The sequence below is a fragment of the Octopus bimaculoides genome, chromosome 16 (assembly GCF_001194135.2).
Source record: "Octopus bimaculoides isolate UCB-OBI-ISO-001 chromosome 16, ASM119413v2, whole genome shotgun sequence".
Classification (NCBI taxonomy): Eukaryota; Metazoa; Mollusca; class Cephalopoda; order Octopoda; family Octopodidae; genus Octopus; species Octopus bimaculoides.
The window spans coordinates 23,518,003-23,531,110 of NC_068996.1; the positions used below are offsets into that span (position 1 = coordinate 23,518,003).

Below are 13,108 nucleotides of genomic sequence, written 5' to 3' on the forward strand. Positions count from 1 at the left end.
ATTGTTTTACTGTGAGAAAAACACTGTTGAAGTGGTAAGTGAAATTTGGCAATCGAGGATCGAATCCATGCTATGCCTGCATGAAGCCCCTACAAATACATTGTGGAATAAAAAATTTATCTACTGTCATGGAAAAAGTGTAACTGTAAAAATGTAGAATTATCGGAGTAATGGGCATTCAAAAAAGTATGTATGTATAGAAATGTATGAATGAAGTCTTTAAGGTTTAAGATTCAAATCAAGGAAGTGCAATAATAATGTTTAGCAGTTCAAAACTGTGAGTAGTGAAATGCAGAATTAGGTCAGCTGATCATGAGAATCAAATATCGATCGCTTCACTAAAATCTGCAGGTGGTATGGGTTATTTCCCTTGGGTTGCTTAAATAAAATATTAGTAATATGGAAGTAATATTAGTAATATTATCGATTTTTTTCAACAATCTAAGTATCTCATGAGGTTTCCAGACATGAGTTCTGCTCATGTCAAATCAAGCATAAAAGTGATATTGTCTGCAAAAATTAGAAATAGGACACACAAAAAAATCAATATTCAAAGTAATCAAACATAAGCAATAAAATGGATTATTTCCCTTGAGTGTTTAAAAAAAAATATTGTACAGATTCTATGGATTATTTCCCTTGGGTGATTAAATAAAAAAAAATAGTTATATGAAGTAGATATAAAGATCCCTTCCAGGGGCCATATCGATTTTTTTTCAACGAGGTTTCCAGACATGAGTTCTACTCACATGTCAAGTTTCAGGAAAATCAATAAAATGATGTAGGAGGAGTTAGCTAACAATGCCACAAACAAACACACACCGATTTTCCACATATGTAGTAGATATATATATCATCATCATTGTTTCAATTGACTGTCCACTGGGAGTAATCCTTTTTTCAAAGAAGACATTCAACAACCTTTTGTAACACCAGATGTTTTCTAATTTATGGAGATTGACTGAATTTAAAGCCTGCTTCTAGCAGGCTTTAGCTTTTCTCTTAACAGTTATTTTTGTGGACGAAAAACCTGCCATCAACTACGTTGTTACATTTGCTCAGAACTTCAAGTGACTGCATCACTTTCAGGCCCCTCCTGATTTTGTATATAGCATAAATGCTTTAACAATATGCATATTTACTATATATATGAAACCAGGTACTGCCACCATTATGCAGTCTACCAAATGGGTAATAGTTCATTTGATTCAGTTGATCTACACCACCCATGTACCTGTTATAATCGAGGTTCACAAATGGGATGCCATTTTTGTCTGTGTGGTTGTGCACAAGTAGATAGAAAATTGATTTGACTCTTATCTCTGTATGTGGCCACTAGCAAATTTCCTTTTTGCCATTGGATTATTTCATCTCCTTTTAATTTTAGCTTCATTTTTTTTTTTATATCCAATGGCATCCCTTTCCAACTTGCAGCTTCTAAATCTGCTGCAAGTTTGACCAAACTAGAAAATAGGTAAAAAAAAATAACATACAGCCCAAGCTGTTGTCTGGAAGCAATAAAATCCAGACTACATCAAACAGTAGACCATGTTGGCTTGCATTTTATCTCTTTTCCCTGCATCAAAATCAAACCCACAGAAGTACCCAGTATTTGCTTCACAAATCTTCCAAACTTTGATCCCCCATTTTGTAGACTTTCTGAATATATAGTGTTGGAAATGTACTAAACCTTTATAGCCCACCATATCCTCATTGGCAGAGAGGCATCCCCCTTGTTTTTGTAGAATGTTTTATATGCATTTTGAATGCTGTCAATGAGAGGGTCTTATTTTAAAAAAGGATTGATGTTTGGTTCTCCATCTATTGATGTACTTCTAGTGTCTCTTCTTACATGCACTGTGATAATTTTAAAAATTAGTTCCTCATCATAATACTGGAAACGTACTGGTCTCCAAAAGGTTCATCACTGCTCCAGTGGTTTGCAATTCTAGGAAACTCTATTTCCATCATCACCACCACCACCATTTAATGTCCATTTTCCATGCTGGCATGAATTGGACAGTTTTACCAGAGTCAGCAGGCTGGAGAACTGCACCAGGTTCCAGTCAGTTTTGGCTTGGTTTCTATGGCTGGATGCCATTCTTAATGCCAACCACTTTACATAGTGTGCTGGATACTTAGCATGTGGCCTGACACGGGTACTTTGTACATGGACTGGCACAGGTACTCTTCACATGGTGCCAACACAGGTAGGTTTTTTTTGCAACACTGACATGGGTAAATTTTACGTGGTACTGGCATGGGTGCTTTTGATATGGCACCAACAAGGGGCTCTTGCAAGGCAAACACTCCTTCAGCTGCAAGGGGAGTATTAACAATTCTGATGTGGTGGACAAGTCTTCTTGAGTATATCAAGGTACCAGATATCTCAGTCTTTTGCCATCTCCTTCATATGACTCAGTGTCCTGAGATCAGCTTTCAGTGCTTTGTCCTTTGTCTTTATGCAGCTGTCTACATCTATCTACATCACATGACCAAATCTCCAAAAATTCTCAAAAGTCAGATATCATGTCAAACAATGTCACATACTCTAACTCAATTGGTTACGTTTTCATGAGTGTACTAATGAGATTTGCACTGAAATACTCATTTAAATATGAATAGGTTATTTCAAGTGTGTATGGGCGAGTTAGTAATAAAACGATTAAATAATTAGTTATAAAAAATCTGGTACAGGAATACATACAGAATAACAGGAAAGCATACACATGATAGACGTAAACAAGCTCAAACCCCACATCATTCATCAACCAAATATCACTGGAATTTCAACACCTATGATAATATTCTTCAATTTGGTGGTGTCAACAATAGACACTGCTAGGGTAGAAATGAGCAGACATGAATGACAAATACAAACAGAAAAGTGAGACAAGTACAGTAACAAGAACAGAAAAATATAGCAAAGAAACAAAAAAGCAAGGTCTCAAATAATGAAACTCATTACAATGGTCAATAAGCAAAAACAGAAATGTTCCCGACAGTGTAATGGCAGTATTTGTAAACTAGCATTGTAGTTACACTTTAAGTGTACTTAGACTGATATATGTACATAAGCTTTGTGAGTACTCATGGGTAAGCTTGGGAGAATAGGAAACTAGAAGAGTAAACTGCAAATAAATCAGCAGAAAACAATGACAATGGCAAACCAGTGCTGAATCTTTCCCAAGAAAAATCATGAATCATCACACTTTGGTGTGGGAGTCCATGATCACTAATTCCTCTAAGACAGGAACAATGCATGGAGAGAAAGAGTGAGACAGAGAGAAAAGCAGAGACAGAGAGACAGGCAGAAAGAGAGGCTGAACAAATTATAACTGCAACTTGAACTGCTGCTTTAAAATATATTACACAGATGCAAACCTTAATTCGGTCTTCAAATTTATATTTCTTTATAATATTTTCTTGTATCTGACACAGAGTTTTGTCTATTTCAACTCCTTCAATATTTGCATTGGTGAAAAGGTAAGCCTGTATAAAATATAAAAAGAAAAATTAATATGCAGCCATTTTCTTTCTTTATTGTTCAATGTGGTTGTTGTATACAAGCAGTATTATATCTACTTTGATATAATACTCCCCAATACAAATCTGATATTTGCAACTAAAAAAATCAGATCTATATTTTATCAGTTCAAAATGAAACTAGCACAAACTACAACCAGAAACTGCTTTGATGGGGAAACTACTTACTAAATATAACAATAAAATTTTACTTGTCTTTTATCACAGCCATTAAAGATTACACAAAATAGTATGATACTAATACTTTATGACAAACAAATCAAGTTGACTCAGTCTATAGTAGCCTATTCATAATATTCGTTTCATTTTGGCACAAGGCCAGTAATTTTGGGGGAAGTGGGTAAGTCAATAAGATCGATCCCATTGATCAACTGGTACTTATTTTACTGACCCCCAAAAAGATGAAAGGCTAAGTTAACCTCAGAAGAATTTGAACTCAGAATGTAAAGATAAATGGAATGCAACTAAGCATTTTGCCCAGCATGCTAACAATTCTGCCATCTCGACACCTTCATTCATTCATAATACTGAATAGATTTATCCCATCTATCCATCTTCTATTCATGGGAAGGTTGTTGAGGATAGAGTCCCCAGGTACCTCTTCCATAGGGTCCTATCAAAAGCAATTGTCATTAGACTTTCTAGCTGGATTTCCAAGCTTGGCCAACTGTGACTATGGATATTGTTTAACTATCTCATTCTTGATCTACCCCTAAGTATCCTCTTGGTTAGCTCAGCTTGGAGAACAGATTTATAATTCTGCATATTTCAGAAGATACATCAGACCCCAACAACTATCGACATTCTACAGACATCAGGTGAGGCCCACAAAGGAATAGTGCTCTCACATACGAAATGATGCTGCTGCTATGTTCAAATACTCTAGACCATACCCAGAAAAGGGCCACTTCAATGACTGGCATAAAGAAACTCAAGCAAACTCCAGCCTCTTGATACATCACAAGGCTTGATGTATTCTCTGTAAACTGAATTAGTTCAATGATTGTAATCAATGTTTGCTATACCATACTTGCTTCAGTTAGAATTTGTTGAGGTGGATTTTCTACAGCCAGATGTTCTTTACATTGCCTACACCCACTTTTCTTCTCCAAGTAAGGTAATATTTCCCCATGACCAGCCATGTTTTATTTTCATGCTGACTGGAGGCAAATGACATCATTTGTGTGATGGTGATATCCATTCATAACCATTGTGTAACATGAAGACAACCACAAATACACATACAATGAGCTTCTTTCAGTTTCCATCTACTACATTCTCCCACAAGGCTTAGATCAGTTCAGGGCTATAGTACGAGACACTTGCCCAATGTACTGTGCAGCATCACTGAACCTAAAACCACATAGTTTGAAGGCAAATTTCACAACCACACAACCATGTCTGTGCCTTATATACCAACTAGAATCAAGAACTTCACAATGGCTCTGTTATTATTTAACCTTTAGCATGCTTAGGTGCATCATGTCACCATACAAGTTTTCACCCCTGTAACCACTAGCACATTGTGTCACATTGAGATGAGAGAAAACTTGCATGACAACATGATGCACAAAACTTGCATGGCAACATGATGCACCTACAGTGCGCTAAAGTTACACAATCCCATGTCTAAAATGACCACTTAACCCTTTTCATACCAAGTTGCCTGACACTACCCTTGGTTCTATGACACAAATTTTCTGCTATAAAAGTAATCTGAATTAAAATCTTTCATCAAACTTTTGTATTAATTTATGTTCCAAACACCAGCTTAATAATGACAATGTTATTTTCTAGATTCTTCAATATTTTCAAAATTAATTGAAACAAAAGTAATGTATGTCAACACAAATATAGTAACAAAAGGTTTAAACCATTAGAAGAAAAGTACTTTTGACTAAGAAAAAGGAAGAGAAAGAAAGACAGAAAGAGAGATTACACATGAGTAACTTCAATGTATTTTGTTGAGGTGAACTATTCCAAAGAAATTTATCAGAGGGACAATTTTGCTTGTTATCTGATAAAAGAGCCATAAAGAAGCAGTGGTAGAAACATAATGATCTTGATAATTATAATTATAGTTCAAAGGAGTGACTAAATTTATCATTCAATTAAAAAGGAACATTTTTCTTCAATTGTTTTTTAATAAGCAAATGCCTTCACAAAAATTGAACTTGTTTAAAGCTATAGATAATAGTGTATAAATATTGGGTTAAATTTCTTTGGATAGAAGAAAGTCGAAAGCTACCTATGGGACACTGAACCCACATCTGTAAACATTACAGACATTCTTACCATTGGACAGGCAGCCTTCAATTTTTCTACCCAAAGGGATTTTTAACCCAATATTTACATGTTAGTATTTATAGCACAATCTACTTTGAGTTCAGATGTTGAAAACAAACTATTTCATGTTCTCTTGAAGTTTCTAAATTCTTATGAAGTAAATTATATTTTTACTTACACCATACAATATTGCACCAAGTCGTGATCCAATGTCAAGAAGATTTTTACCAGAAATATCAGGCAGTAAGAAATCAAATATATATCTGATTTGTGCTGTTGATGCAGAGTGAGTCACCAGAGCTATTCAGGAAATAAAAACAAAATATGCAATTAAAAATTTAATATAAAAATTTCATTATGTTTTGTGAAAATATGTAAAAATGATTTAATTTCTTTCCACTGTTTTATATCAAATTTTTCCCCTTACTTGCAATAATGGAAATGCCTTATTTGTTGGAGAAAATGATAATTTTTTTTTTCTACAACTAAAAGGCTTATATGTCAGTCTGTCTAAACACTACATACAACTGTGAAGTAGGAAATTAAGTGTGTGTTCAACCAAGCGTGATATTAAACCTTGATCAGGTGTACAACTTAATGGACAACCTTGAACTCAGTCTTTGCTTTAACAGTCAAATAAAAAAATAAAAAGAGTCTTATAACAAAATAATGAGGATGGAAAGCTTCTTACAGTGTGAAAAGGGAAAGTTTACTTTATATATTTCAGGCAAAGAGGCCATGTTGAGTGTTGAGGACAACACCAAACAAGGCCAGATCTACATAGACTCACATTTCTTTATTCCATTCACTTCTAATGATGGGTTAGACAGGATGCATTGAGGCAGATTTTCTATAGCCAGATACCCTTCTTGTCGCTAACCATCACCTGTTTTCAAATAAGGCAATATAATATTTCCCCTTGGCCAGACATGGTTTTCATAGCAGACTGGAAAATGACATAGCTTGAATAATGATAACAGCTGCTTACAGTTCTCATGCGAAGTCAAGACAAGGTATTAACACATGTATACAACACACATATGATATATGTCAAGTTTCTTTCATTATAACAAATCCACTCACAAAGCTTTTAGTTGGGCCAGGGCTATAATTGAAGACACTTGGCTAAGATGTCACACAATGGGACTGAAACTATGTGATTGAAAAGCAAGCTTTTTAACCACACTGCTATGTCTGTGTCGTACATATAGAAAACAGGTTCATACAATGAGTGTTCAGGATGAACTAAACTCTAGCATTAGGCGCAGGGATGCAGAGTCCTGCTAAGAATTGGCCAGAGGCAATGTATTGTTTAAGTTGGTGTAGGTACAATAGAATGAAAGCATTTCTGGCATACACCTTCCTTCTACTTAAATGTTATTGAATTGCTGAAACAATTCTTTAGTATTATTAAACCAAGTTTCTCTCCACAACATAAGTATCACTTGAGATTTAACTTGTCCATAATTAAACTATCTTGCTCAGCTACACCTAGTACATGATCAATTGTAACAAATTCATATAGACTTAAGTTCAGCCATTACAACTTGCATAATTTTAATAATTATAACTCTGGTAAAAAAAAACTATATTAATAACAAGGTGAACATTGGCAACAGTATCCAACTTAATGGGGATAATCACAATAATAACCCTTTCTACTATAGGCAGAAGACTTGAAATTTTGAGGGGGAATTATATTGACCTCAGTGTTCAACTGGTACTTTGTCGAACCCCAAAAGAATGAAAGGCTAAGTCAATTTTGGCAGAATTTGAAGTCAGAATGCAAAGATAGATGAAATGATGCTAAGCATTTCATCCACCAAGCTAACAATTCTGCCATAATAATAACTCTAGCAATAGTAACAGTAATAATAATGACGATAATAAAAAAAAAAGAAATAATAAGATTAACAAGAATGATCACAAAAACAACAGCAAAAATAATTCTTTCTACTACAGGTACAAGGCCTGAAATTTGTGGAGGGAGGGCACTAGTTGATTACATTGTCCCCAGTGTTCAACTGGTACTTATTTTATCGACCTTGAAAAGAAAAGATGAAAAGTAAAGTTAATCACAGTAGAATTTGAACTCAGACCGTGAAGATGAACAAAAATGATGCTAAACATTTTGTCTGGTGTGCTAAGGATTCTGCCAACTTGCATCCTTAATAATAATAACCTTTTCTACTAAGGTACAAGGCCTGAAATTTTGGGGGAGGGGACTAGTTGATTATATCAACTCCAGTGTTTCACTAGTACATAATTTATCAGCCCTGAAAGAATGAAATGCAAAGTCAACCTTGGTGAAATTTGAACTCTGAACGTATCAACAGGCAAAATACCATTAAACATTTTGCCTGGTGTAATAACAATTCTGCCAACTTACTGCCTGAATAATAATAATCCTTTCTACTGAAAGCACAAGGCCTCAAATTTGGGGGAAGGGATTAAGTCGATTATGTTGACCCCAGTGCGTAACTGGTACTTATTTAATTGACCCCCAAAAGAATGAAAGGCAAAGTCAACCTCAGCGGAATTTCAACTCAGAAGGTAACGGCAAAAGAAATACTGCTAAGCATTTTATCTAGTGCGCTAATGATTGTGCCAGCTCGCCACCTTAATAATAATAATAATAATCCTTTCTAACAAAGGAACAAGGCCTGAAATTTGTGGGTAGGGGACAAGTTGATTACATCGACCCCAGTGTTTCAGTCCCAAAAAGATGAAAGGCAAAATCAACCGCAGTGGAATTTGAACTCAAAACGTAGCCACAGTCAAAATACCACTAACCATTTCATCCAATATGCTAATGACTCTGCCGGCTCACCACCTTAACCTTAATAATAGGATTGATAACAATCAAAGCAAGAGAAAATATAACAAATGTTGAGATGATGAAAAAATATATAAATTACTTACTTAAAGGTTTAATATTCCTGGAGAAGCAATCACTACAGTAATGTAAATGTATTTTTCCATCCTCTCCCAAAGAATTCATGTCTTCTTCATCATAAAGAAACGCATCTATATATGCTGTTGTCTGGGATGTGCAATCAGCATTCTGGATAAATATAATTACGCAGTCAATATAATATATATATGTGTGTGTATTTGTGTGCGTGAACATTTTACAAATAAACTTTATAATCGCCGAGTATGTTAGTATTTTACACATAAGAAAGTAAATTTCAAATTCAGTATAGCTGTGAAAACAGTGAAGAAAGATTGGGTATTTACCTGTAGAAGACAGAAAAAAAAGTTGTCAGCAGGCAGGTACAGAGAATCAAACTCTGTACCTCTCAGGTACCAGTTGAGTGCTCTGTACCATTAAGCTAATATACCCCCGCTCCTTGAAACACTTCTTTTGACATCCATTCCTTATTCTGAAAATCATGCTTTCCCACTCCCCCGCCCCGCCACTGATCACCCTTTCTGTGTCACCAGTCATCTAAACTACATCCTCTTCACAGCCACACCCCATTCTTAACACTATCTCATACCTGCCATCAACATCTACCCCCACCAAATATACCACTGATTATATATTCACTCTTTCCATACTTGACTTCATCTACCTCTGCCACCATTATGTTGCTCATGCCACTCTTATAACCTTTACTTACCCATCCCATCTTGCTATCTTACCAGCATCATCATCAACATTTAACATTCATTTTCCAAGCTGGCATGAAATGGATGGTGTGACAGGAACTGACAAGGCCAAGGGCCACACCAGGCTCCATTTTGGCTTAATTTCTACTGCTGGATACCCTTCCTAATGCCAAACACTCCAGAGTCTATTGGATGCTTCTTATGTGGCACCAGCATCTGCTGCTCTTCACCCTTTCTGTATTCCCTCTTCCACTCTTAGTCACCTCTATATTTTCATCTTCCTGATTTTGTCCCCACTCTCTTTTATTCCCTAACACCTTGTCACCACTATTTTTATCCCTCTTTCCTGTTCCATCCCAATTCCACCTACCTTTATATAATGCAGGGTAGTCATATATCTATCCTGTAACAACAAACTTGTTTCTGTCCCTCTATCATACTTTAACCTCTTAACACTTTGGATTAAGCCATTTCTCTCTCTATTGTATTCCCAAATAATGTTCTTTGTCTAACCTTCTGTGAAAAAATGCCTGGCCATGGGGAAATATTACTTTGCATGGAAGCATGTGAGAACTGGTAAAAGGAAGGCATCCAGCCTTAGAAAATCTTTCTTCTTTAAGAACAATGCCTAAAATGTGAACAAATGGGGTGTGTCTAATTGACTATACCAACCCCAGTACTAAACTGCTACTTATTTTATCGACCCCCAAAGTCGACCTCAGTGAAATTTGAAATAAAAATGTAAAGAGGGGCAAAATGGTACCAAGCATTCTGCTTGGCATGCTAACAATTCTGTCAGCTCACTGCTTTAACAATAATAATAATAATAACAACAACACTTACAGGACCCACTTCAGGAGGAATTATGCTTTCTGAAGGAATCACACCATTAACAGGAACAATTTTTCGTAGATCTTCTCGAATGCTATCCAGAATTACCATAGAATTATTTTGCTGGTCATAAACATCTATAAAATTCAAAATACGCATTTCTGGTAAGAAATATCGGAAGTTATAAAAACTTCAAAACTCAATTTTAGTACAGTTCTATATTTAAGAAATGAGGAATTATGTACATTATTTACATTTGACAGATATTTGTCCTCATCTTTTTTGTTGTTAACACAACAAACAAGATGAGGACATATGGCGTAGTGGTTAAGAGCGCGCGAGCTACTAACCCCAAGATTCTGAGTTCGATTCCAGGCAGTAACAAGATTAATAATAATAATAATAATAATAATAATAATAATAACAACAACAACAACATTGCAAAATACTTTAGGAATGAAAACCCAGGTTTGAAATTTTCCCAAGACACCTGATGAAGGCTGGAGGGCATATCAGCCGAAACATTGTGTTAACAACAAACAAAATGAGGACAAATATGTCAAATGTAAATGATGTTCGATTTTAATAGAATACAATAATCCATGCAAACTTGAAGCATCCTCATTTGTTAAGCTTTGGCATCATATCAAAAATTAATTACAGGTTCAAACCAAAACTATGAAGAGATTTTTTTCTATAATTAAAACCCAATTTTTCTAAGTAACATCATTTTTTATTCTTTTTGTGATGATTATAAACACTAACTTTTTTTCTAACTTAGCTCTGTTGAAACAAACACTGCCATTGTTTTATTCAATCTTTAAAACGATGAAGAATTTAGTAAAATAACTTTGTCAGTGTTAAGGTTGTGTTTAGAACAAAATAACATGGAATTTGGATGGAAGGTTTTAATTTAGATCACCAACCATTAACTATATAACAAAAGCAATATATTTCTGTTTAAATATACTGCCTTTATTTCAGTTTTTAAAATAATGAAGAATTTAGTAAAATAACTATGTCATTATTAAGCTAGTGTTTGGAACATAATGTGAAATTTTGATGGACAGTTTTAATTTAGATCACTTTAAAACAAGAAGATTGTATCATAGAACTATAGCAGTCTTGGAGAGAATGAAAGAAGCCCATTGTGTGTGCATGTGCATGATCTTGACATCACCTGATAATTGCAAATGGGTATCTCCGTCATGCAGAGTCCTTTTCCAATCATCCATGAAGAACATGTCTGTCTGGTTATGGGTCTTTCTCTGATCACATTGAACTGTCTTGATAATGGGGGGAGACACACACACTGGATAATGAATTTCTAGATAGCAACCCACACTTAAAAGAAGTTAGTCCTGGCTAGAATATTTTTAATTATAATCCTTCTCACTCAGGACTACAATTAGTTGATTGGTCCCTAAGCCAGCCTTGTTCAGTGAAACATGTAAGAGATTTGTATTTCATGTTTAAATATCTAGGTGATCGGATAATCTACAAAAAATAGCAGCTAAATTTCTTTCTGTTGCCGTCTTAAGTAAAGAATATTTAGTTGAGGATGGCAAACAATTTGACCTCTCTGCTAACCTCAGTGTTGGAGGTTTTATGAACCAAGGATGATGGCTTCGTGGAGAGAAGGTGGCATCAATAGAGGAAGAGAGGCAAATGGTTATTGGAAGAGTTTACCGTTTTGTAAAGACACTTTGAGTGAGCCACACACATGGCTGTGTGTGTAGTAAATCAGCTTGCTTCCTAACCATATGGTCTTGGGTTCAGTTCCACTGCTTGCTACCTTGGGTGTCTTCTACTATAATCCTAGGCCAACCAAAGCCTTGTGAATGGATTTCTTCACCTCTTTCCAAGTAAGGTAATATTTCTCCATAGCCAAACATGTTATTTTTGATAGACAGAATGATCACACGGACACTCCTTTCTTAGCTAGGAAACTAGATGCTTGTGTCTAAAGGTAAAAATCATTAATCTAGTATTATTTCATTCATATTTATGATGTTTTAATACGATATTAAAACACTAGTAGTACTTGGTTATCAACTGCAAAAAGATGGAATGTAAAATGGGCATCGGTAGGATTTAAACTAGAAATTCAAACGGTAGCAGTTACTAAATACATTAACTAAATATCACAAAGCATTGATGTGGTTGTCATTTTATGTATTTTATAAGAGTGCATATGAAGTTTATTCACTCAAAAAACATCGGGATTTGTCTCCAGTATATAAACTTATCCAAATTTGAGACCATACAATGGTACTACCAGTGTAAGCATTTCAAACATTTGATAAGGAAGGTAGGAGAAATATGATTCAACATGGACATGGCAAAGGTATGTGGGGGGGGGGGGAAGACTGAAGCTGAGAGCAAAGAACACAAACCCAACATGCACTAAAACAATTAGCATGGTTGGAGTGATTACAGATACTCTCAGCATGGAGAAAAGAAAAAAGAAAAAAACAGAAAAGTGTGTTACAGAGAGAGCCAAAAGAACTGGGACATTTATTGGTAGCATGTATGATATTTAGCACTGCTGCAAGTTCAATACTGTGCTAAAAGCTGCTGAAATCCTTGTGAGTTCCACTCAGCAACTAAAAGTAGTGAACTGCCCCCCCCCCTCATATTTCGAGCTGATGTTGGTTAAAATTTATATATATTCTGTATTGCATAATTGTATATTACAAAACCCACCAATGTGCTCCATATTATAGAAAACTCTAAAATATTCCCTGAATGCATCAGTAATGGGTAGTGCTGCTAAAATCACGTTATTTATACAAATTACTCTATGGACCGCACCCCTTTTCGGTTATTT

At 35.2% G+C, this 13,108-nt stretch overlaps 1 protein-coding gene across 5 annotated transcripts in view; it reads right to left on the minus strand.

The window, feature by feature from the left end:
* Nucleotides 1–13,108, minus strand: part of LOC106868885 (uncharacterized) — a 39,548-nt gene that overhangs the window by 11,640 nt on the left and 14,800 nt on the right. For 4 of the 5 annotated variants that reach the window (XM_052973589.1, XM_014914337.2, XM_052973590.1 and 1 more), the window contains 4 exons: nucleotides 10,291–10,415; nucleotides 8,755–8,896; nucleotides 6,011–6,132; nucleotides 3,385–3,492 (listed from right to left, as the gene is read on the minus strand). In XM_052973589.1, the coding sequence (XP_052829549.1) occupies nucleotides 3,385–3,492; nucleotides 6,011–6,132; nucleotides 8,755–8,896; nucleotides 10,291–10,415 (497 nt within the window). Of the gene's footprint in view, nucleotides 1–3,384; nucleotides 3,493–6,010; nucleotides 6,133–8,754; nucleotides 8,897–10,290; nucleotides 10,416–11,458; nucleotides 12,249–13,108 lie in introns of those variants that run through there. The other variant, XM_014914338.2, reaches the window with a different exon arrangement.